Raw genomic sequence first — 23,043 nt, forward strand, 5'->3', positions numbered from 1 at the left:
AAAACTCCTTTTGTATTTACATACATTTTTAATTGCACATATAGGAAAATAAAATCTGCTGGAGAGAGAGATGGCTTTTAAACCATAGTAAAAATATTATTTCTTTGTAAACCACTTTGAAATCCTTTGTGGAAAGTATATTTTATCAGCTACGTTTCCCAGTGGCCATGCTGTATTTCACATGCACAGTAACACTGTCCCCTGGGTCACACGAACTCAGGAGGACCAGGCCGAGAGACTGTGGAGCCGACTGTGGAGAACCCGTGCACGTCAGGAACCAGTGTTCCCAACTGTTAAGTCTCTGCAGAATTATACGGGCCGCATAGTGACCGTACGTCGGTGGCTTTGATGGTCACACGGGGGAAGGTCTTACCAGTGAGAGAGGGAGGTGAAAAAGGCCAAACGAAGTACCTGAAAATTACCAAGTAAGGTCATTCCAAAGGAAGCCAGGCACAGCGCCACCAATCCACTAATATTCAGCCACGGGTTTAGAACCTTTGGTTTCAGTTGTATGAAGCGCAGAACAGCTACCACAAGGGCTAGGAATAAAGCAAAATCTTAAAATTAAAAAAATTTAAATCATATACCCTGTGAGGCACAGCTCTAAAGCCACAGTGTGCAAAATTGAACTTTTCACCACAGCACATTTTAAATCTCTGGAATGACAGACTTTTTTTCAAGGAAACTTTCCATGCGATGCTTATGATTATTTAGATGTTTTATTACACCCAGCCTGGCGGGAGCAGAGAGGCAGAGAGGAGTCGAAGCCAGAGGGGGCTGTATGTGATTGGGGTGAGATGAGGGTGAGAGGACTGTGAATAGCGTTCTCAGAGTTTCCACAAACAAGGTCAGACGGGACAGGCTGGCTTAGGAGGGCACTGCGGAGACTTGGCACCCAACACATCAGATGGGGATAAGGACAGACCGGTTCAAGCATCCTTTGGCTTAGAACAGCGTTAGAACCGACAGGGCAGGGGAATGGGAGGAAGGTTACCACATCTATACTAAAAATCATGCCTAGTATGGCAAGAAAACTCAATTCTCACAAATATTAGTTACTCATTTTAAAAGGCCACTGTATCTTGTGAAGCAAATTGGTATCTAAGAAATTGAAAAGAGAATGAGGGAAGTTACTTAGATTTCAGACCTGACTTCTAATAAAAACCTTGGGACCAGCCATGTGCAAGCCACTCGTCTTTTATTAATTGCTTAGTGCAGAGGTGTTTTCATATTTATATAAAAATCTGGGAGAGGTTAGTCTACAGATGACGAAAAAACACTTTCAATTAATATGAATAAAATCTACATATAAGGAAATGCACTTACTACTAAGACAATTTATTTTTGAAATTAAACTTCAGCAGGAAAGACCATCAGAAATTCAAGAATTACCCTATTTATACAGAAATTAAGTTGGTAATTATTTGCTAAAGGTTTTGCCCTCAATACAGACCATTAGTATGCATTAATAAAGAAAATCTATCCATAAATTTACATTTCCCAGGTAAACTGGATTTCATAATGTCAAGCTGTACAGTTAAGCTCAGTGAGTTGACTAAGTACCTCTGATCAAAGAGTGGTATAAAACTTGATTACTATTTGGATTTTAGAAACAAAGTAGAGATAAGCCATGATTTATGAAATCTCAAATTATTCAGCCCTGATACAGCTTTTAGTATATGTTTTAGCTGGTGCCCGCTATGGATCAGAAAATCAATAGATGATGCTTGAGATGACAGTAGTTTCTCAACCTGTTGGTTGGAGGGACCCAGTTAGGAGTTGTGTCAGAAGTGTATTAATAATGACAATAACTATCTTAGAGGATGACAAATAGGCACAACGTCTTACTAATTTTTAGGATGGGAACAGGAAAAGGAAGTGGGGAGAGGAGGAGTAACTCAGCACACAGCACTGTCACACCAAGTGGTCACCAGATCAAGAAGCCATTGGATTGAGACGGGAGAACTCGGCACGGCACCACAGGAGACATGGGCCAATTAACTACTAGTCAGGGCGTAGTGACAAACACCAAAACAGCACATTTAGTTTCTTTTCAAAATGACTAGTGCAAAGTATTACTCTGAGAACTCTCGCTGGTCACTTAGTTTTGTGGGCTAGGATGGTGCTGGAACTCTGGCATAAGCCCCAAACCTAGTCCTTGCAATGGCTCTTCATGTCGACCCACCCGCTCAGTTCTTCCCTTTGTGCCCAGGGGTGGGGCGTCACTGGCCGCTCTCAGCATTGTCCAGCGGACACGGGACACGGATCATGTCCTGGTCCCAGCACTGCGAGCCTTGCTGTTTGCAGTATGGGGGCAAAGTCATCACACCACGGACAGACGGTGGATGCAGGCAGGAGGAGGAGACCTGTTTGAAGACAGGGATTCAGCCCGACACTCCTAACTTCCAGAACTGCATTCCAAACACCATACCTCGCCCTTTTTGCCTATTAACTCCATTATGAATCAGCTCGGGCGGGGCATACGTTCCTTTCAAAATAGATTCTAGTGGGATTTTTAGAACGGTGGAACTAATAAAGATTGACACTCAGGTATGAAGGGAATCAGATTCAGACTATCGGTTATGAAGTCCACTTTCAACTGACTGGTGATTTAATTTTACCTTCCTGAAAAAGCCTTACGGGCAATTTCAAAGTCATGTTCATGTATGCTGACCAACTTTCAGTACATTCACGTCTGATCAATACATACATTTTTTAGTTTCCTTAAGAATTTTAGATTTCGCTGACAGCTGGTTTTAGAAAAGACTTTTAAAGCCCACCCTTCTGTTGTTTTCGGTATTTAAAACAGTCCTTTGCCCTACAGGTGTTTGCCTATTTAATTTTCCTATTTTTAAAAAGCATAAACAAAATAACTGCTGATTTTTTTAGCTTAAATTTTTCACTTTGAGTCTGATTGGGTTTTTAAAGTTCAAAACCCAAAATAACATCTCTTCATTGCGGTACTAAACTGGTGTCTGGCCAAATTCTTTTTTGTTTTGTTCAGTTTTGCTGTTTAGGCGTCAATAATTCCTATTTATGACTGCAGCAGAACACAGCAGTCGATATGTTTTGGCTGAAGGAGAGAAAGCAGCTGCTATTAGGTAACTGAAATCATTCAGCTATGAGCTTTATCCTCCCAGCCTCCCAGGGCAGAAAATAACACTCCCTCCAAGAAATTCGTCTTAGGTCTTTTCTTCCCTCCAGTGGAAAGAAACGTATGGATTCAGGGCAAGGAACATAACTAATTCTGTAAAGAAAATAATTGAGCATTCAATCCTTGATTAGTTTGTCCAAAAAGATACAAGATCTTTGCTAAGTAATTTCAATAAATGTGACACAGGCTCATTTTTAGATTGTAAATTATAACCTATGCGGCTGCCAAAAAGCAGTGACTTATGGGCCGTGGGGGTTATTTCTGCTAGTTGGTTATATAGTCAAAAGTAATAGTCTGAGGTCTCAGAGACCTGAGCAGACAAAAGCATCCACAGTTTAGAGCGAGAATCTTTAATAAACTGATCCTTTTCCTCTCCCAGAGTTGATAAATAAATAACTGGGTTTGTTCCCATCGAACACCAATCTCGATCAGTTTGTTGTCTACCAGATGGTACTAAAAATGATGACACAGAATAAACACTGGATGTTGCAATCCCTCAGAGCAAGAGCTAGTAAAAGCTCAGCTGCTTCTTGGTGGAGCGGGAAGGGCTGGAGAACAAGATGAGGACAAATGTCACCTGGAAGAGGGGGTATTTGCTTTCATTGTTTTGTTTTGGGAAATGTGTTTATAGTTAGCTAAGCTTTATAACTGGACAAACATATGAGCTGTGCAGACTAGTACTTTTTGGATTATACATTAAAGACTGCTGGGAACTATCAATTGTCTTAAGAATATGAAGGAAATAGCATGTGGCTTCCAACATGTTCCCAGTGGAGGACAGACAGCTCGTGACAGCATTTTTACACCCAGGCTCCTGAGTATTAATGATTACATGAGGTAGTATTTGCAAAGCACCTAGCACCGTGCCTGGGACACACATGATGGCTGTTAGTCGCTGTCATGGCGCCCTGTGAGTGACCACAGGAGTCGGTGCCGAGCTGCGGGTCGACCGGCTGTGATTGCAGAGGGGCTGGGAAAGGCCCCTGACCCTCCGCCGCAGCTTCACCTTTGGGGCTCTGTGCTCTGTTAAATGCAAATGTTCCTCAGCAGCTACGTATGTCTCGGTATGAATGAGTCTCTTAGCTCATTGCGGGAGAGTGTTGTCACGAGTAGAAAACAGGAGAGAGCACAGAGCACCTGGCAGCTCCGAGGCCGAAGGCAGCGACAGCCACACCTGACTGCGAGGGTGGAGCCCACGTGTGCACCAGCTGCCGAGTGCCGCCCTTCCCGATGCCTGTGGGCGTGTGGGTGGGACTGTCCCGACTGCCAAGGGCACGGGAGGAAAGCTTGGTGACAGATTCGGCACCGGCAGCACTGGGGCATATTTGACCTTCTCCTTGGTGACTGCCTTCCTGCTTTGGCCCGTGGGTCGTGCTCTGGGGGAGCCTGGGGGGGGTGGAGAGGCTCCGGCCAAAACATGGGTAGCGCCAGGGAGGGTCTTGCAAACTGCAGAGAAGCCCCCATGCGCTTCTCTTTGAATCTCGCAGGTTCGAGAGAGGCCTCTTGGGCCCAGTAGGAAGCGTTCTCCATGGCTGTCGTGTTTTGAGCTCTCTGAGGCAACTAAGACTCTGCCCGTGTTTCATGTTGGACCAACCATCTCCCCCGATTTTCCCAGAGAGCTCTGCAGAGCTTCCCTTTCCTACAGCAAAGAGCACGTTAAGAGAGAGTAGGAATTTTTCTTTGTGGGGGAGGGAACAATAGGTCACCTCTTCGGGCACAGGTACCACAAAGCCCACCTACGCTCTCAGTAATAACATCATCTTTGTCTCTTGCTTGGAGTGAAAGTCTCCCCGCCAAAAGGACCGTTTCCAGAACACTCCTGTGCAGAGGCCCTTTCCCAGCAGCACGCCAACGGTGGCAGCTGGCTGAGCCTCCGCAGGCCACCGGGGAGCCTGGTCTTGAGGACATGGTGCACGAGGTGGGTTGGAACAAGGACAGAGCACGGCTGTTTCCCACTATCTCCGAGGACTGAGCAGGGTCGTGGAACCCTCTAAGCTCAGGGGGGACAGGACGTTAAATGGGAGTCCCAGGCTCTGAAGACAAAGTGGGAAATTGCTGCCAGATATGATCACTCAAGGTTTCCTTTGTCCTTTTTTTTTTAAAGCCCACTTCTCCCCTTGCCAGGTTGACGTGTGCACAGGCACAGGAGAGAGCGTCACGCTAACGGTAATGTTGACTTTTAGGTTTAACAGTAACATCTATTTACATCAGTACATATCAGAGAGTCTATGCATTTTTCATCTTTGCAGGGAAGGAAATGGCATTCCTTTCAAAGCAAACATGCTGCACAAATATTACATTTTCATGCAGGATTTTATGGTACGTGAAACATATTATTTCATGAAGCAAAAAAAAAAAATAAAGTCAAGAGTAGGCTGAAATTATAAAGATGATAAAGGGAAGAGAAAAGTGTCAGGAAAGCAGGGTGAATGTCAAAGGATTTATTAGAAAACAGGACCCTGCAAACAAAAAGCTGGCCTCAGCATATTGATATGACATGACACTATATTGTCAAGTACGCCCACCATTGTTCTGATGTGGGTTTGGGAGAATTTAAAACAGAAAAGGAATGTACCAAAGTGCATGAAGCATTCTTGATGTCCTTCTTACCTAGGAAGGCTGCCATGTTCATAACTTGACTAAACACACAGCTGGCGGGAGGGTCGTCACCTGCAATACTTGAAAAAGATGACGTGTTTTATGATGACTGTATTCAAGTCTGTAACCCCCCCAACTTCTCCTAAGATCCAGCAGCTCAGAAGGATCACTGAGTTACCTTATATATGGCGCATGCTTCGCACCAGGTTTCCTGGATAACGAAAAACGAAGAAGCTCAGGTTGACGTGGTCATTGTGCAGTGTAACCCTGCTAGGGGCAAAGTTGTGACTAAATGTATCGATGGATAATAAATTACTGTGAGATAAACGTTACCTTTCAGCTGAATTTAATGGTAAAATTTTGTCATCTTCCACAGCTATGAAGTATCTATCAAGAAAGAATGAAATTTACAAAACAAAGAAACTGGAAGAAAACCCAGTAATTTGTTTCCCACTTTTATTACACTAACCGCACTGAATCATATTCATTTTTTCCTGAGAAAATGCTCTTTTACTACAATTCTTTACGCATACATCACCTGGTTCTTTGTCAAATGTCATTATTAATCATATGTCCTTAAGTTTCAAAACACTCCCCAAATTAATGTCAATGTTTATAATTTGGAAATCAAAAAATAAAGAAATAGACCATACCACTTGAATCGAACTAAAATTTCTAGTTTCTCAGGAGTAGGTATCCCCCGCCTTTCTAAATGAACTTCAAGGAACTGAAATAATTTTCTTAAAGTGGATATTACTTGAAATAAGCAAGTGTGGGAACACTTTGTGGTAAGCCAGGACTTCCAACTTCGTGATATTCATTTTCTAAACGTATCAGACCCCGTCACAAACACTGCACTACAAATAGAACCCACAGCATGTTAGTGTCAAATTAGAAAATCTTGCAAATCATAAATTCCTATAACCAGTTTGCAAAATGTTCATTATAAGAACAACACAGGAACACAAAGCTAAGCCAGTATTCTCCACCACCTGCTTTGCATAATTTATTACTCACTCTTGTTATTTATTTTGGGTAACAGAAGATGGGAAAAGAAATAGAAAGTTTAGCAAGGTTGAATTAGTAAATATGTTATTTAAGTATTATTATTATTTTTTTTTTTTTTTTGAGACAGAGTCTCAGTCTGTTGCCCAGGCTTGAGTGCCGTGGCGAACCTCAGACTCCTGGTCTCAAGCGGTCCTCCTGCCTCAGCCTCCCAAGTAGCTGGGACTAAAGGCATGTGCCACCATACCCGGCTAATTTTTCTCTATATATTTTTTAGTTGTCCAGCTAATTCTCTTTTTATTTTTAGTAGAGACGGGGTCTCGCTCTTGCTCAGGCTGGTCTCGAACTCCTGAGCTCAAACGACCCACCTCGGCCTCCCAGAGTGGTGGGATTACAGGCGTGAGCCACTGCACCTGGCTGTTATTTAAGAAGTATTTATAAATATATTCCTATAGATATGCCGTATTTTATCAAAACTTTACATTTTTACCTACATTGCACCTGCATCCTTAAGTAATTAGATAAGAGAGTACTCACACTATCCACAACCCGGCTGTGGTAAACAAAGTGAACACAAGAGGTAGAAACATCCAGACGCTGCATTTCTTCCCATCCATGCCTGCACCCCTGAAATAAAATCAACCAGTATTAAAAATTAAGGCAAAAATTTACCTCTTTCAAGATATTATTAGAAAGGAAGTTTAGTATAACTGAAAACAACAGTGTATCTTACGAAACCGTGATTCAAATCAGCATCATTACTGCTACCTTCTCATGCGGGAAAGCCCTTAAGCACCTAACGTGGGTAATCGTTATATGGCATGTTTAAATATTCCGGATTCTTAGTTGAGGACTAATGAGAAATTTTTCATAAAAACATTTATCCTTGTGTAAGCGTAGATACAGTTAAGAAAAGCCAAAAGGGTTTGGGTTAGGACTTTAAGGAGAAGAGCTAGGTACCAGAGGCGGACTCCAACCTACTTTTAGTGCTCGTAGTGACATTTACGGATTTAGGGATCTGACATGTACCTAAGTCCACAGCCTGGCAGACGTGAGTTGTAGAAACACACGGGTGCTAAATTAGCAACGCAGGAGGAAATGACAAGTGCTTTGCAAATCTGAACTTTTCTCATGACATGTTACTGAACAGCTATCTCAGAAGACTCTGAAGATGAATGTTCTGGAAAACCATGCGTTCTTTATACCTTTAAATTAGCTCTAATACTGGAAAAAAATACACATGTCAGGCATTTTGGATGTTACATTTTTTTATGCCGTATTTTTACTGTTGGATATCACATTTTTTCCATCAGTAACAATACATTATTTCTTTTTTTCTTTTTTTGTGTGTGTGTGTGTGTGTGTGTGAGAGACAGTCTCTCTCTGTCACCCAGGCTACAGTGCCGTGGCGTCAGCCTAGCTCACAGCAACCTCAAACTCCTGGGCTCAAGCAATCCTCCTGCCTCAGCCTCCTGAGTAGCTGGGACTACAGGCGTGTGCCACCATGCCCGGCTGATTTTTTCTATTTTTGGTAGAGATAGGAACTCCTAATCCTTACCTCAAGATCCTCCTGTCTTGGCCTCCCAGAGTGCTAGGATTACAGGCGTGGGCCACCGTGCCTGGCCTATTTTTATTTATTTATTTTATTTCAAAGTATTAAGGGGATACAAATGTTTTTTGATCCCTTTTGTAATGCTTCAGTCACAGCTTTAAGTGTGCCCATCACCCAAATAGTGTTCATTGTACCCATTAGATATGTTTTTATGCCTTCCCCCCACCCTCTCCCCCTGCTCGATTTCCACTAAGTTTTACATTCCTCTGTGCACAAGAGTGTTCATTGCTTAGTTCCATTTTAGTAGCCAGGACATGTGTGTGTTTTTCCATTCTTCTGATCCTTCACATAGGATAATGGTCTCCAGTTCCATCCAAATTGTTGCAAAAAGCATTAATTCAACCTTTTTTGTGGCTGAGCTGTAGTCCACAGTATACATACACCACATTTTGTTAACCCACTCATGGATTGATGGGCACTTGGGTTGACTCCACATCTTTGCAGCTGTGAATTGTGATGCAATAAACATTCGAGTGCAGGTGTCTTTTTGATAAAATGACTTTTTTTCCTTTGGGTACACACCCAGTACTGGGATTGCTGGATGGAGTGGTAGGTCTACTTTTAGTTCTTCTAGGAATCTCCATGCAGTTTTCCATACAGGTTGTATTAACACGAATTTGCAGTCCCACCAACAGTGTATAAGTGTTACCTTTCCTCTGCATCCACACCGACATCTGTTTTTAGACTTTTTAATAAAAGCCATTCTGATGGGTGGTATCTTTTTGTGGTTTTAACTTGCATTTCCGTGATGATTAGTGACACTGAGCGTTTTTCCATGTATTTATTGGCCATGTGTCTGTCTTCTTTTGAAAGGGCTTCTGTTCATGTCTTTTGCCCACTTTTTAATGGGGATGTTTGTTTTTGTCTTGCTGATTTGCTTCAGTTCTTTGTAGATTCTGGATATTGATTTGCTTCAGTTCTTTGTAGATTCTGGATATTAGCCCTTTATGGGCTGTATAGCTGTGTGAATATATTCTCCCTTCTGTAGGCTGCCTATTTGCTCTGTTGATTATGGATGTTATTTACATTCATTTTTAAAGCAAAAATATATGAATAAAAAATTCCTCCCACAATGAAGCAAAAACTGGAAGCTGATCCAGCGTAGGTTCCCTGGCACCTCTCGGTCCACCTACTACAACTGGTGGCAAAGGCGCCCTGGAGGAAGCCCAGCTTTAAGCCGGCACCAGCCCTGCCAGCTTCCGGGGCTGCCCAGCCAGTGTCTGCAGGGGACGAGGCCCTGTTCCCTTGGGAAGGATGCAGATGAAAGAAGAAATTCCAGTGAAATGAACAATGTGTGAATAAAGGAAGAAAACAGAAAAAAAAAAATGCAGGTAGAGACTATTCAGGTAAAGACCCTCACACTTGCGTCCCATAAGTGGCAGCTGCGTCAACTCTAACTGCCAAGCACAGCAACACTTGGGTGAGGACAAGTCCCCACGCCCCAGGGCAGGGGACAACGTAACACCTCCCTCTTCTCTGGGCTCCCACTTTTCTACATGACACCCTTCCTGACAGTAATAGTTTTGTCTTCAGATAGCTTTCTAAAAAATCTAACCTTATCTTCATATTGAAGGTCTGCCTTCCTGAGATTCTAATATTTTATCATCTTTCAGTGTGTACTGCCCTTTGTTTTGGAAGCATCTAAAGTGGCTAATGGCTACTTTCCTAAGTTGTTTTATTTTTACTAAGTTTAACTCTCATAGGCCAACCTTATGACGTCCAAATTCTGGGAAAAGCACACCGTATCCCTTGCCTACTGATAGATAAAAATTGCCCCTTTTTATCTCAAAGGGATGCTTTGAGAGGTGAAAAGAGTAATTTAGGAATGATTGTATTATTAGCTTGCAGTGGAGCTACTTTGGTGCTTCTTCGGGATTTTAGCATTGGTTATGCCTCTTAGGGGGCAGGAGAGATCATTGCAAATTCACACGCAGTTGTAATAAATAACAGAGAGAGATCTTGTATATCCTTCACTCTCTCCCCAACAGTGACATCCTGTGTAACCACAGTAAAATGTCAGCAATCAAGAAATTGACATCAATGCAATTGTTCAACTTGATTGAGATCTCACTCCTTTCCGTGTATTTAGTTTCACGCAATTTTACCACCTGTGTAGATTTCTGTGGCCATGTGCTTATTGGGTACCTGCCTGTCTTCTTTGCAGAAATGTCCACTTCAGTTTTTTGCACGTTTTTCAAGTGGGTAGTTTGGTTTTTTTGTTGTTGAGTTGTAGGTCTAGGTCTTTATATATTCTGGAAACTGATCCCTTAACAAAACATACGATTTACAAAATTTTCTCCCATTATGTCAGTTGCCTTTTCACTCAGTTGATAGTGTTTTTTGACACATTTAAGTTTTTGATTTTGATGAAGTCTGATTTATCTGTTTTTTCTTTTGTTGCCAATGCTTTTGGTGTCCTAACCAAGAAATCACTGCCAAATCCAATGTCATGGGGCTTCTCCCCTGTATTTTCTTCTAAGAATGTTATAGTTTTAGCTCTTCCCATTTAGGTCTTTGATCCATTTTGAGTTAATTTTTGTATATGGCATAAGGCAATTCATTCTTCTGCACATAAATATCCAAAACCATTTATTTAAAAGACTGTCTTTTCCCCCACTAAATGGTCTTGGCACTTAACAGGGTCTTTTGCAGAGCAAAAGTTATAATTTTAATAAGAGCCAACTTATTAAATTTTCCTTCTTATGTGTCATGCTTTTGATGTCAAGCCTAAGAACTCTTTGCCTAGCCCTAGAGCTCAAAGATTTTCTCCTGTTGTTTTCTAAAAGATTTATAGTTTTACATTTAAATCTGTGACCCATTTATGCCTTTTAAATTATTGTCTTACTGACTTTGGTTAGATCTTAGTTTATAAATCACTTGGACAAGGATTGAGCAATATGTGATGATCTAAGTCAGACTTTCAAAGTAGTAAAAAGAGATTCTTATAATGAAGAACATACACTTTAGCCATAACATACTTTACCGTGCAAGGTTGTGTTTTTGTTTTGTTTTGTTTTGTTTTTTTTGCAACTGACAAGTATGAGCTTAAGACCAGAAGATTGTGTGTGTGTGTGTGTGTGTGTGTGTGTGTGTAGATGAGGAAAGTTCCCTTATCTACTCCCATCTCCCTGCCCACTTCTGTTCTGCAAAAGACACAGTTAAGTGCTAAGACTATTCTGAAGACCAGAACATCAAAGTAAAAAGCTCTTTTAGGACCAGTTTCTGGTTTTGTTAACCTGCCCATGTCTCATCTGACATATGCTGACATTTTCTTTCTTTCTCTCTTCCTGGTGGGACTGTGTTACACATACTTCTCTCTTCCTGCCCAAAGAATCGATTTGTCCTTCTTTGGCCCGCAGCCGGCTTATACTGTGAGCAGAGAACCTGCAGTAGAGAAACAGCAGACTGCTGTGCAGTCTGCTCTCAGCATGGAGAGGATTCCTGGAGCTGCCCGGAGATGAACGTTCCATTTGGTTTAGTTCCCAGGGCTCTCTCTGAGCTGCTCTAGCCTGACAACTTCAGACACCTGACTGGAAGTACCTCTGCAAAGAATAAGTGAATACATCCATTAAATTAACTCTCTTAACTTTGCCTTCCTGTTGCCCGAGGATTAAATTTAAAATGGAGAGATGGAGCTCCGTCTCTATCCTTGCAGACACCATGGAAATAAACCGGTGCATTGCTTTCCAGCCACATTAGGAAGTACATTTCCCAACAAGGAAAAGTTCCACGCTTTCCCCGAGCTAAATCAACAAGGCACCTGCCCGCTAGAACACATGTTTCCGTGTCTCTTTAAAGACAGAGGGGGAGAAGAAAAAAAATACTGCACATTCCTAAGATACTTTTATCTTTGCATTCTGAATTGTGATTCTTTTTTACTCTGTGCAATATTGACTCTATTGATATTACTCTTCCAGTAATATGTCATGGTGAAAAAATTAAGGATAATGGTTCCCACGTCTCCGATGGTTACTTACGTCTAGAACAACGTCACCTAATGAGTTTCTAACAAAAAGAACCAGAATTGCATAAACCTTGAAAGGCTTCTGGCATTTGGTTTCGGTTTGGAAAGTCCCCCAAGCGCTATCATTTATCCGAGTGATTTGCAAAGCTGTTATCCAGATGGGCAAATCTTCCCGGAGAGCCAGAACTGCTAATTCTCTGTACATTTCTGTCGCACATTCTTTAATTCCAATAAATGTCACTGCCTAAGTTTGAGTGATCTTTACTCTTTTACCCAGTGTGTGGCATGAGAGAGACCGCACAGCAGGGACTTCCCAACACTGTGACTTAGACGGTGAAAATCCCAGTTTTCTCCCTGCTCCTGTTGTGACATGGCATCCCTGAAGCCCTCAGGTTTCCCTCAGTGAGAAAATGACCTGGCGGCTCCCACGGTTGACATTTTGTTGCTCTGGAGTCTTCTAGCTGCACATGTCCAAGGGAGTAATACCCGGCCGTTTGAAAAGTTACCCTCTTGGGGAAGCAAACAAAATTACTATGCGCCCACATTAGCTCGTTACCTGACTCCAACTACTTTCCTTGGTTTGAAAGGGGGTATTTACAGAGTCAAGGTCATATGATTCATACTGTTATCCTCAAATTCCAAACAGTTCTTACACTGTAAGCCAGTGAAGCCACCAAGGTCAAAGAATACAGCACACTGTTGGCAATGCCAGTCCTTGAAGACATCAAGGGATGATAAAACTCTAGTCTACAAATGGGAAGGCAAGCCCATGGGATCATCCTCATTTACAGCGTTTAAAACTTAATTAGTGAGAAACCACTTAATGACGGAAGTGTCACAAAAGGTAAGATAGTATTTTCTGGGGCCGGAAGGGATTTGCTTGTTATAAATTAGAAGGATTTGGCCCTACCCGGGACGTGGAAAGAGGCAGCTCTAGTTCACGGGCTGGAGCCAGACGACCAGGGTGAGGAATCCCAGCTCTGCCGCTTACTAGTTGTGTGAGCCTGGTTAAGTCTTCCGCCATGCCTCAGTTTCTCCATCAATAAAGTGGGAATAAGAATTGTACCTACCTTATAGGATTTTTGTGAGGATTGAAAATATATGTACAGGACTCAGAACAGTGTCTAGCATGGCCAGCCTTTCAATAAATGTTCACTATGTTCCACTGCAAGTGCTCTCGGGATCTTGGGTTGTCTTTTTTTCATTTTGTAATTTATCAGGAAATGAGCTCCCTGCCACAGTAATTTTTCATTCTGCTCTCAGAACCAGCTGGAATGAAGCAGAAAAGATGAACGAGTCATCTGCTAATGACAAGGACTATCACAGTGTCTATGAACCAAGAGTATCCTTGTTTCTTTTTTTTTTTTTTTTTTAACCTTCTGGGAATCTTAAGCTATTTTTCACGTGTGTCATGGGCAAACATGAAGGGGTTGCATAATGTTGTCACTCGTTTGTAATTATGAGTGGTAATGACAAGAACTGTTTGTTTTGTCTTTTCCCTAAAATGTTAGCAGGCTCTCAGATATAAATCCGCACGGGGAGATCTGTAATACAGCCAGTCAATAGGTCACACTCATTCTGTTAACAGTTAAAATTCTGTTTTCACTGAATCCTAAGTTTGGAAAGGCACAACGGCCAGGTGACCTGGTGTGACCTTAAAAGTATATGACTTCCCCGGATCAGCAGATATAAACAATATTATTCAATCTACCAGATCAATCCCTTCCTCCTCACAAATTTTTTTGTGAGCACTGGTAAGAAACAATATGTTAGTAAAGAATTTCCATAAAATATTAGCATTTCCAAACGAATATGATAATTTCTAAGTAGAACCAATTGTGGTGCTTTCTCTCCAATCCCGTCTTGATTTCTAAAAGCAATCGCCTTCGTTCAATCCACAGATGGCCTACGTAGGGGTCCTTCCATGCTAGCAGCCCAAAGGATTCTTTTTCTCAGAAACAGATGGGGCACCCTGTCCCGACACCTTTTATGGAATAATCCCAGAAGTAATTCCCTCCTACCAGTTACGTTAATTCAATAATATGCCAAGATCCTCCTCAGAACCCATCTATATCTTTAATAATAATAAAAAATATTGCCCACATGTGGCAGATGTAATTGTCATCCCAATAGTCATTTCCCATCTTTTTCTTAGCTAGTAAAAGTCTAATTTTATTTGGGACATTAATGTGCTCAGCTTGAGGGATAGGCCAACATAGTGAGATCCCGTCTTAAGAAAACAAAACAAAACAAAACAAAAACCCAAAACCCAGGCGTTACTATTTAATGGGGCTGGAGTTTCAGTTTTGCCACTGAACTGCATGCACACTTTTTTTTTTTTTTTGAGACAGAGTCTCGATCTGTCGCCCAGGCTAGAGTGCCCTGGCATCAGCCTAGCTCACAGCAACCTCAAACTCCTGGGCTCAAGCGATCCTCCTGCCTCAGCCTCCCCAGTAGCTGGGACTACAGGCATGCGCCACCATGCCCGGCTAATTTTTTCTATATATATATTTTTAGCTGTCCATATAATTTCTATTTTTAGTAGAGATGGGGTCTCGCTCTTGCTCAGGCTGGTCTCGAACTCCTGACCTCCAGCGATCCTCCCGCCTTGGCCTCCCAGAGTGCTAGGATTACAGGCGTGAGCCACCGCGCCCATGCACACTTAAAAACAGTAAAAGTGGTAAGTTTTACATTATGATATTTTACCACAATAAAAAAAAAATCCCAAGTAGTCACAAGGAAAATGTTTAATAAAAATCCGGTGTGTGCCAACAAATCTCTTGACCCTTAAAAAGAAAACAACGAACCTACTTTGGAAGGCAGACCACGTCCCTGAGGGCCATACCTGGACCGAGCTGCGAAGGAAGAGTTCAGACACCCGGGCCTTGCAGGGCTGGAAAAGCCAAAGCCGCCGACGCCTGCAACAGCAAGAGGCGGGCACGGGGCGGGGGTCTGCTCGCCGGCCTGTGTTTCCGAGGCCTCGGCGCGCTGCCCTCGCACCGCACGCTGCCCTCGCACCGCTCGCTGCCCTCGCACCGCACCCTGCCCTCGCACCCCACGCTGCCCTCGCACCGCACCCTGCCCTCGCACCGCACCCTGCCCTCGCACCGCACCCTGCCCTCGCACCCCACGCTGCCCTCGCACCCCACGCTGCCCTCGCACCGCACCCTGCCCTCGCACCGCACCCTGCCCTTGCACCAGGGCCTGCCCTCGCACCCCACGCTGCCCTCGCACCGCACCCTGCCCTCGCACCCCACGCTGCCCTCGCACCGCACCCTGCCCTCACACCGCACCCTGCCCTCGCACCAGGGCCTGCCCTTGCACCCCATGCTGCCCTCGCACCGCACCCTGCCCTCGCACCCCATGCTGCCCTCGCACCCCACCCTGCCCTCGCACCCCACCCTGCCCTCGCACCGCACCCTGCCCTCGCACCCCACGCTGCCCTCGCACCCCACGCTGCCCTCGCACCCCACGCTGCCCTCGCACCGCACCCTGCCCTCGCACCCCACGCTGCCCTCGCACCGCACCCTGCCCTCGCACCCCACGCTGCCCTCGCACCGCACCCTGCCCTCGCACCGCACCCTGCCCTCGCACCCCACGCTGCCCTCGCACCCCACGCTGCCCTCGCACCCCACCCTGCCCTCGCACCCCACGCTGCCCTCGCACCGCACCCTGCCCTCGCACCCCACGCTGCCCTCGCACCGCACCCTGCCCTCGCACCGCACCCTGCCCTCGCACCCCACCCTGCCCTCGCACCCCACGCTGCCCTCGCACCGCACCCTGCCCTCGCACCGCACCCTGCCCTCGCACCGCACCCTGCCCTCGCACCCCACGCTGCCCTCGCACCCCACCCTGCCCTCGCACCCCACGCTGCCCTCGCACCGCACCCTGCCCTCGCACCCCACGCTGCCCTCGCACCGCACCCTGCCCTCGCACCGCACCCTGCCCTCGCACCGCACCCTGCCCTCGCACCCCACCCTGCCCTCGCACCCCACGCCGCCCTCGCACCTCTCGCTGCCCTCGCACCGCACCCTGCCCTCGCACCGCACCCTGCCCTCGCACCCCACGCTGCCCTCGCACCCCACGCTGCCCTCGCACCGCACCCTGCCCTCGCACCCCACGCTGCCCTCGCACCGCACCCTGCCCTCGCACCAGGGCCTGCACGGGGACGGCGGGAGAGCAAGGACAGCAGCAGGCTGAGGCCAAACCGGGAGGACAACTCCGGCAGCGGCCACAGGCACGGGAATCGGCTGCAGGTTGGCAGGGCAGGAGCCAGCGGAGTTTCTGCGACAACCGCGGCAGCAAAGGGACACGGCCAAGCCGGTGAAACCTGCCACTGCTGCACTCGGACCCCACATCTGCACCCGCGGCCCATGGGCGGCAAAAGTCGCGCAGCCACCAAGGCGGGCACGTCCCGGGCACCCGCTGCAGAGCTGGCCCGGGGCTGAACGGAAAGCGCCCTGTCCCCCGGGCACGGGGACAAGGGCAGACCCGGAGTCCACCAGGGGCCCCCGCCGCCCGCTCTGGGTCCCGGCACCGCCACGCCCCGGGGCCGCCGTGCGCTTCCTTCTGCTCGCTTCGAGTGACAGTTTGTGGCTTTCCGCGCTCTGTTCTGCGGGGTCTCCGGAGCGTGAGCTCGCGTGTGGGGCCAGGTCACTGGCCTTTTGCTTCCCAGGTTGCGAGACCGCCAGGAACCGCATCGGAACGGCATGGAAGGGACCGCGGGGGACCCGGCGACCGTGCACTCCCAGGTGGTGCATTCACCGGACGGGGCTTTGGTGTGTCCCCGGGGACGGACCGCGGGGAAGCCCACCAGCCGAAAGTCCACTCCGCTCCTTCCCTTGCGTTAGAGGGGCGGCCAGGCAAGTGGCTGCGCGACACCTCCCGGCCCTCTGCCTGCGAAGTGGCCACGGGACTGAATTCTTGCCAGTGGGATGTGAGCAGATGGGACGCATGCCACGTCCGGGTCTGGCACACGTGTCACCCAAACACTGCTTTCCTATGAGCCGAGACAGCAGTGACGGAAGGACAGAAGCTATGTTGCCTCCATTGGCCACGTGGGGAAATTGAAAAAAAAAAAACAGAACAAGGCATGTTGCAGATGGCCTGGCTGTCATGAGCCCCTTCCCCCTGGACTATCACATAAGAAAAAAAAATTTTAAGTGACATTATTGTCTGATTTCTTGTTACAGCAGCTGAACCTTTTGCTCTGGCTAATACGTTCAGATGCTCTGTTAACTGAAGCCCAAACATCTCATCTGGTCACTCACACGATTCTGTATCAAAATGACGATGTCACTCTGTTCACAAGCTACGTGAGAGGGACACTGAGGCTTAGGTGACAACCTAGAGTCCAAGTGACCAGGTGGTTTCCCTCGTCACAGGGAAGAGTTAAGGCCCAGGAATGGGTTCCTCCCTTAGCAGCGGCCAAACTTTGATATACACAATTTTTACAAATACACACTTTTATAAATGAAAACACGTATCTTTTCCCTAAAGATTTTGCTGTATTTTACAGCTCCTGAATCAAATGGATACTCGCATTTACACCTGGAAGGTATAAACAAGTCTAAGCAACGTGACTGATTTTATTTTCTAGATGACAGTGAGGTGACTGTGCCCGACACGCTGCTCCAGCAGTCCTAAAGATTCTTTTCTAGTCCTTTTGCCATATGCCACGATTTCATGTGTCTTCCTGGCCCTAAAGCAAAAAACAAACAAATAAAAAACGTGTAAAGCAGTCTGACCTCGAGCCAGCTGAAAATGAAACCCTTGTGCCTGGTCCCGGGCTTTGAAATCGCATCACTGCAAACCCTTCTGGCCCACAGTCACAGCTCCGAGTGCCAAAGCGCACAGCGAGCCCCATGATGCTGGCCCTCCCTGCCAGGCTCTGACGCCAACACCCCAGGCCTGGTTCAGTGAAGAGACACAACCCAAAATGAAGCAAACCGGAGCAAACCAAGAAATGCGCCACCCAAATCCCCAGAGGACAGACAGGCCCAGTAAGTTGCAAGAGATCGGGATCTGAGAAGCAAGTTCAGGTTGAATCTTACGTGGCTGAGGGCAAAACACTGAGACTGAGAGATGCTAGGCAAATAGATGCACATGACCAGGAAGCTCCGAACACTGCACTTGGAGCTCCTCATCAAACAAACTGGCAGCTGCCCGGCGGACGTGTTATACCGAAGGTGACGGTCAAAAAGTAATTCTTCCATGCTCCGTTATCATGGGGACTCGGAACAGAGCAGGAACCACCAGCACATGCTCCGGATCCAGATTCTTGGGTTTCAAATCCAGGTTCTGCCACTTAGCAGCTGGGTGACGCTGTGCAAATCGCTTAACCTCTCTGAGCCTCAATTTCCTCACTTATAAACTGTGGATCGTAATAGGACCGACTTCCTTGGGCTGCAGTGAAGATGAAGGGAGCTAAACAGACATAAGACTCTCTGAGAAGCACACAGCAAGCACTCAATCATTGCATGCTATTATTATTACAAACGGTTGTCTTAATATCACCCATGCCCACCCCATTTGTGGTCCAGGAAAAGAAAGGAGAACTGCAGATTTATTCCAGCCGAATGGTGATTGCTTAGGAATTGAGTCAGGAACCTGAAAGAGAAAGTACGATATGTTTTCAGTGTTCTCTTGGCGGAGCAGGGGAAAATCCTCCAGACAGTCCCTCAGAAACGACTTGAGGCTGATGACTTCTTTGGAAGGACAAGGAACACATGAAATGTATCAGGCCAGAGGGTGCTGGCTGGATTTCCGACGGATGCTGAAAAAGGTTGTCCATCATCCCGCACCCTTCCCACGGCGGGAAGAACTAATCAGCAGCTCAGAACCCGAACTCCCCTGAACGCTCCGAGCTACTCCATCACCAGAATGAGAAACAGAGAAACCAGGGGCTTGTGACATATCATTAACTGCCTGACACCTGTTCTTCCAAAGCCAGTGTGTGTCCCACATGCCTTGTGAAGGGTGACCTAGTGCAGTTTCTCACTTCATACCGTACCCTGGACAAAAAAACAACCCGGAACAGACCCGTAAATCTTCCCTATCTTCCTTAAATCCCCACTCCTTTCCCCAGATGATGTCATTTCACGTTAATTTTAAGCATTTATACAGGGTATGGCTAAAAGCGTGTCCTCAGAATTAGGAGCGAAATTAGGAAGATCATCGCAATGGTTAATTCTAGGTATCAACTCGACTGGGCTGAAGGGTGCCCAGATAGCTGGGCAACGTGATTTCTGAGTGCGACTGCCAGGATGTTTCTGGAAGAGGTTAGCATCTGAGTGAGTCGGCTGAGTAAAGGAAATCTCCCCTCAGCAACGGGGCATCGCCCGATCCACTGAGGGCCCAGACAGAACAAAAAGGTGGAGGACGGGTGAATTCTCTCTCTCTCGAGCTGCAGCTCCACCTGCACCTGCCTCTGCACGTCAGAACTCCAGCTCTTGGGCCTCGGGACCCTCCCAGGGTCGGAGGCCTTTGGCCGTGGGCTGAGAGTTGCACCCTCAGCTCCCTGGTTCTCAGCCCGTCAGACGCAGACTGGATTGTGCCCCCCGGCTTTCTGGGGTCTCCGGTTCGCAGATGGTGCATCACGGGGCTTCTGGCCTCCACCAATACCTGGGCCAGTTCCCACAATCAACCTCCTATTATGTATCCACACGTATCCCGTTGGTTCTGTTTCTCCGGAAGACCCTGATTCCACAGTCAGCAGTAGAGGTGGCAGCACAGTTAGCCACTGGGATTAAGCAGGCAGAGCTGTCGCAAATCCCACCGACTTGCAAGCATGCTGCTGACAGGATCGGCACGTTTGCTACCTCTCCTTGAAGAGACTAGGAAACATTTTCGCAGAAAGTGGTGACTGCCATGACCTCGAACTCTGAGCTGCTCCGCAAAATGCACACTGTCCCTGGCTACTGTGCCCCTCAGTGGCTCTCCAAAGGCCCCAGTGTCATTCCCAGAGCAAGGATGCATCGGGCTTTGTTCCCGAATAACCTGTACCAGGCAGTCCTCTCCCAGCTGTCCCTTGCACAGTGCACATGCCAAGCTCCCCTCCCGGTGAAGGTGGGTCACACAGCGAAGCCCTCTTCCTCTCCCAGCGGGGAGTGGGTGGCAGGGCAGGTGAGCATCGTCATCCCTAGAGACACACACGAGGTCTCTCCTAGGTTCCTGTGTTCCCTTCACCGTAACTAGACCAACAGCCTCCTGCCCACAGTGCTTCTAGATGGTGGATGAATTCAAGAACTACTCTGGAGGTAGGAGGTGAAAGTAGAAAGAATGCTGGAGGCATTTCATTCTCGAAAACACAGCTGAGACACGGCCTGCAGTGCACACACACCTTTCAGTGAATAGGAACCTTTTCATTTATTTCACTGAGGGAATTTATGTATCTGGAATAAAGTCAATTTGGGCTTGGTAAAGGAGGAAAAAAAATTATTGCATTGATAGGAACTGTAGATTTTGTTATAAAAGAGAGGTATGCAAATGCGAATGCATTCTGGGGATCCAATCAATGCTAAAATTGAGTAATAAAACCAGAAGGGACTGCATTGTTTCCAAAGTCTAGTTCAGTGATTTTTCTCTACTCCAAGTGGCCACAGACCAGAAAATCTAATTAAAGATGGGAGGAGGGAAAGACAGGAGATTTACAAGAGATAAAGATTTATGAAAACTCGATAATCAGGACAAACAAAGTGGTGAGAATAGCTCTAATTAAAGGATAGCATTCCATTCTTTGTTTTTCATTGTTTAACAAAGATAAAAGTGATACTCAATCCTTTTTCTCAGGCAGAAAAATGCTTCACAGCTTCTGATTACAGTTATGAAATGACACTTTCCACCTTGGACGGACATTAGTCTGTTTTCCCAAGTCCCCACAGGACAAGTCCCTAAACTCAGCTCCAGGGAGGCCATAGGATGACATGCACACAGGTGCCACCTCGTGAGCAGGCAGGGCAGCAGTGGCTCCAGCCATTGCACCCTAGGCTCCAAAATCACCCTTGCCCATGGCCTGGTAGGGAAGGGAGTGGAGACAAGCCACAATGCCCATTTCTTAGGCAAAGGGAAAAAAAATACATAGGGATTGAGGCAGAAGAGACAACGGCAACTACATATGAATCCATAGGAAGCATAAAAATAAGCAGAGTGAATCTCTTCTGCCAATCGATGCTAGATCCTAGCGGCCATACTAAGAGAGGTCAAGAGCATTGTGTAGCCTTTGGAATCAACTTCCCTGGAAAGTATTGCCTGGGGAAATAATAACAATGATGATAAAATAACGATCACAATGGTGATGATGAGATACTGGTCACAGTTGATACAGTAGGCTACCTAATATCCTGCCAAGTACTTTACCTGGATTCTTATTCATCTCTCATAGAAACTCTAGAAGGGAGAGAATATTCTTATTGCCAGTTTACAAATGAGAACATAAAAGCCTACGGAGATTTCATATCTTGCTCAGGGACACACAGCTAGTGAGTGCTGGAATCCAAGCTCTTGGACTGTTATTGCCACATTCTACTAAACTTTATTATCCTTTATGACACTCACCACTTACAAAAACCTCTCAATCAATTGTAATGCTTAGACGATGTCCTAATTAATTAAATTTAGATGGCTTTGCTTTCGATCCTTACTGATAATCTTTCTGAAATCTATCTTGCCTTCAGTAAAGACAACACACTGAGCATAATTATGGCTTTCGCTGGTGACTGCGGGTTTTCTGTGCAGAATCATGATCTTGTCTCTCCTGGGATGTCTTCCTGATGTAACTCTTATCCGTCTTTCTAGAACCAAGTCCACTGTTGGCCAATCTAGGAAGGGTTCCCCTCACTACCCAGACCATACTGGGGTTTTTTTTTTTTTTTTGGTTTATTTTTTATTTTTTTACAAAAAATTGCCCATAGCTCCTATTTTTTTACGTCAGAGAGTTAAACCTTAGGTATTTCAGAATCAGGCGTGTGGATACTGCGGTGCCTTTGTCATGTGTCATCTGGGCTCACCTGTGTTTCCCAGAATGTCCTTACCTGTACATTTCTGGTGAGAGTGGACGCAACAGACATTTTCACACGAGATTTGGACATGAAAGGCAACAGAAGCCATTTAAAAAATGTTATTTTGAAATAATGTTTAGATGTCCAGAGACGACAGCTTTAGACTGTTTAACCAGCTTTGCAGCTGCGTAAGTTCAAATCCCTGCAACCAGTGTGCTTGCGTGTGTGTGTGTGTGTGTGTGTGTGGTGTGTGTGCATGTGTGTGTGAGTGTGTATGTGGTGCGTGTGTGTATGTGCATGTGTGTGTGCATGTGTGTGTGGTGTGTGGTGTGTGTGTGTGTGTGCCCATCTACGGTTCTGCTCCTCCCTTTGAACCCGGACTGACACTGACAGGAAGGGCTTGAAAGCTTGAGTCCAGTGAAAACTTCACCTTCGGATGGTAAGGTCTCATCCTGACAATTTATTCATATCCACAAGCCAGATGCGAGGAAAGAAGAAAGGAAGAAAAAGAAAGGGCCAGCAGGGAGTGACAAAGGGTCACGGGAGCAGGAAAAATGAAAGCAATTCGTGCTAATGCGATGCCTATTTTGTGCCAGGCCCCAGGCCTGGTGCTAGAAATACAGAGCTCGATGATAACCTTCGACCTGGAATCTGTGGGGGGGAGGGCTGTTGAAGAGCGAACTGTAATGGCCTAAGTGCTATGTAACTGGAA

General features: G+C 46.2%; 1 protein-coding gene across 4 annotated transcripts in view; it reads right to left on the reverse strand.

The window, feature by feature from the left end:
- Positions 1 to 23,043, reverse strand: part of TMEM150C (transmembrane protein 150C) — a 50,303-nt gene that overhangs the window by 6,731 nt on the left and 20,529 nt on the right. For 2 of the 4 annotated variants that reach the window (XM_045536931.1, XM_045536930.1), the window contains exons 2-6: positions 7,295 to 7,384; positions 6,086 to 6,139; positions 5,931 to 5,963; positions 5,765 to 5,832; positions 412 to 539 (exon numbers count right to left, since the gene is read on the reverse strand). In XM_045536931.1, the coding sequence (XP_045392887.1) occupies positions 412 to 539; positions 5,765 to 5,832; positions 5,931 to 5,963; positions 6,086 to 6,139; positions 7,295 to 7,374 (363 nt within the window). In that variant the 5' untranslated portion in view covers positions 7,375 to 7,384. Of the gene's footprint in view, positions 1 to 411; positions 540 to 5,764; positions 5,833 to 5,930; positions 5,964 to 6,085; positions 6,140 to 7,294; positions 7,385 to 13,403; positions 13,669 to 15,178; positions 15,283 to 23,043 lie in introns of those variants that run through there. The other 2 variants (XM_045536934.1, XM_045536933.1) reach the window with 2 other exon arrangements.

This window comes from Lemur catta, chromosome 24 (genome assembly GCF_020740605.2).
Source record: "Lemur catta isolate mLemCat1 chromosome 24, mLemCat1.pri, whole genome shotgun sequence".
Taxonomy (NCBI): Eukaryota; Metazoa; Chordata; class Mammalia; order Primates; family Lemuridae; genus Lemur; species Lemur catta.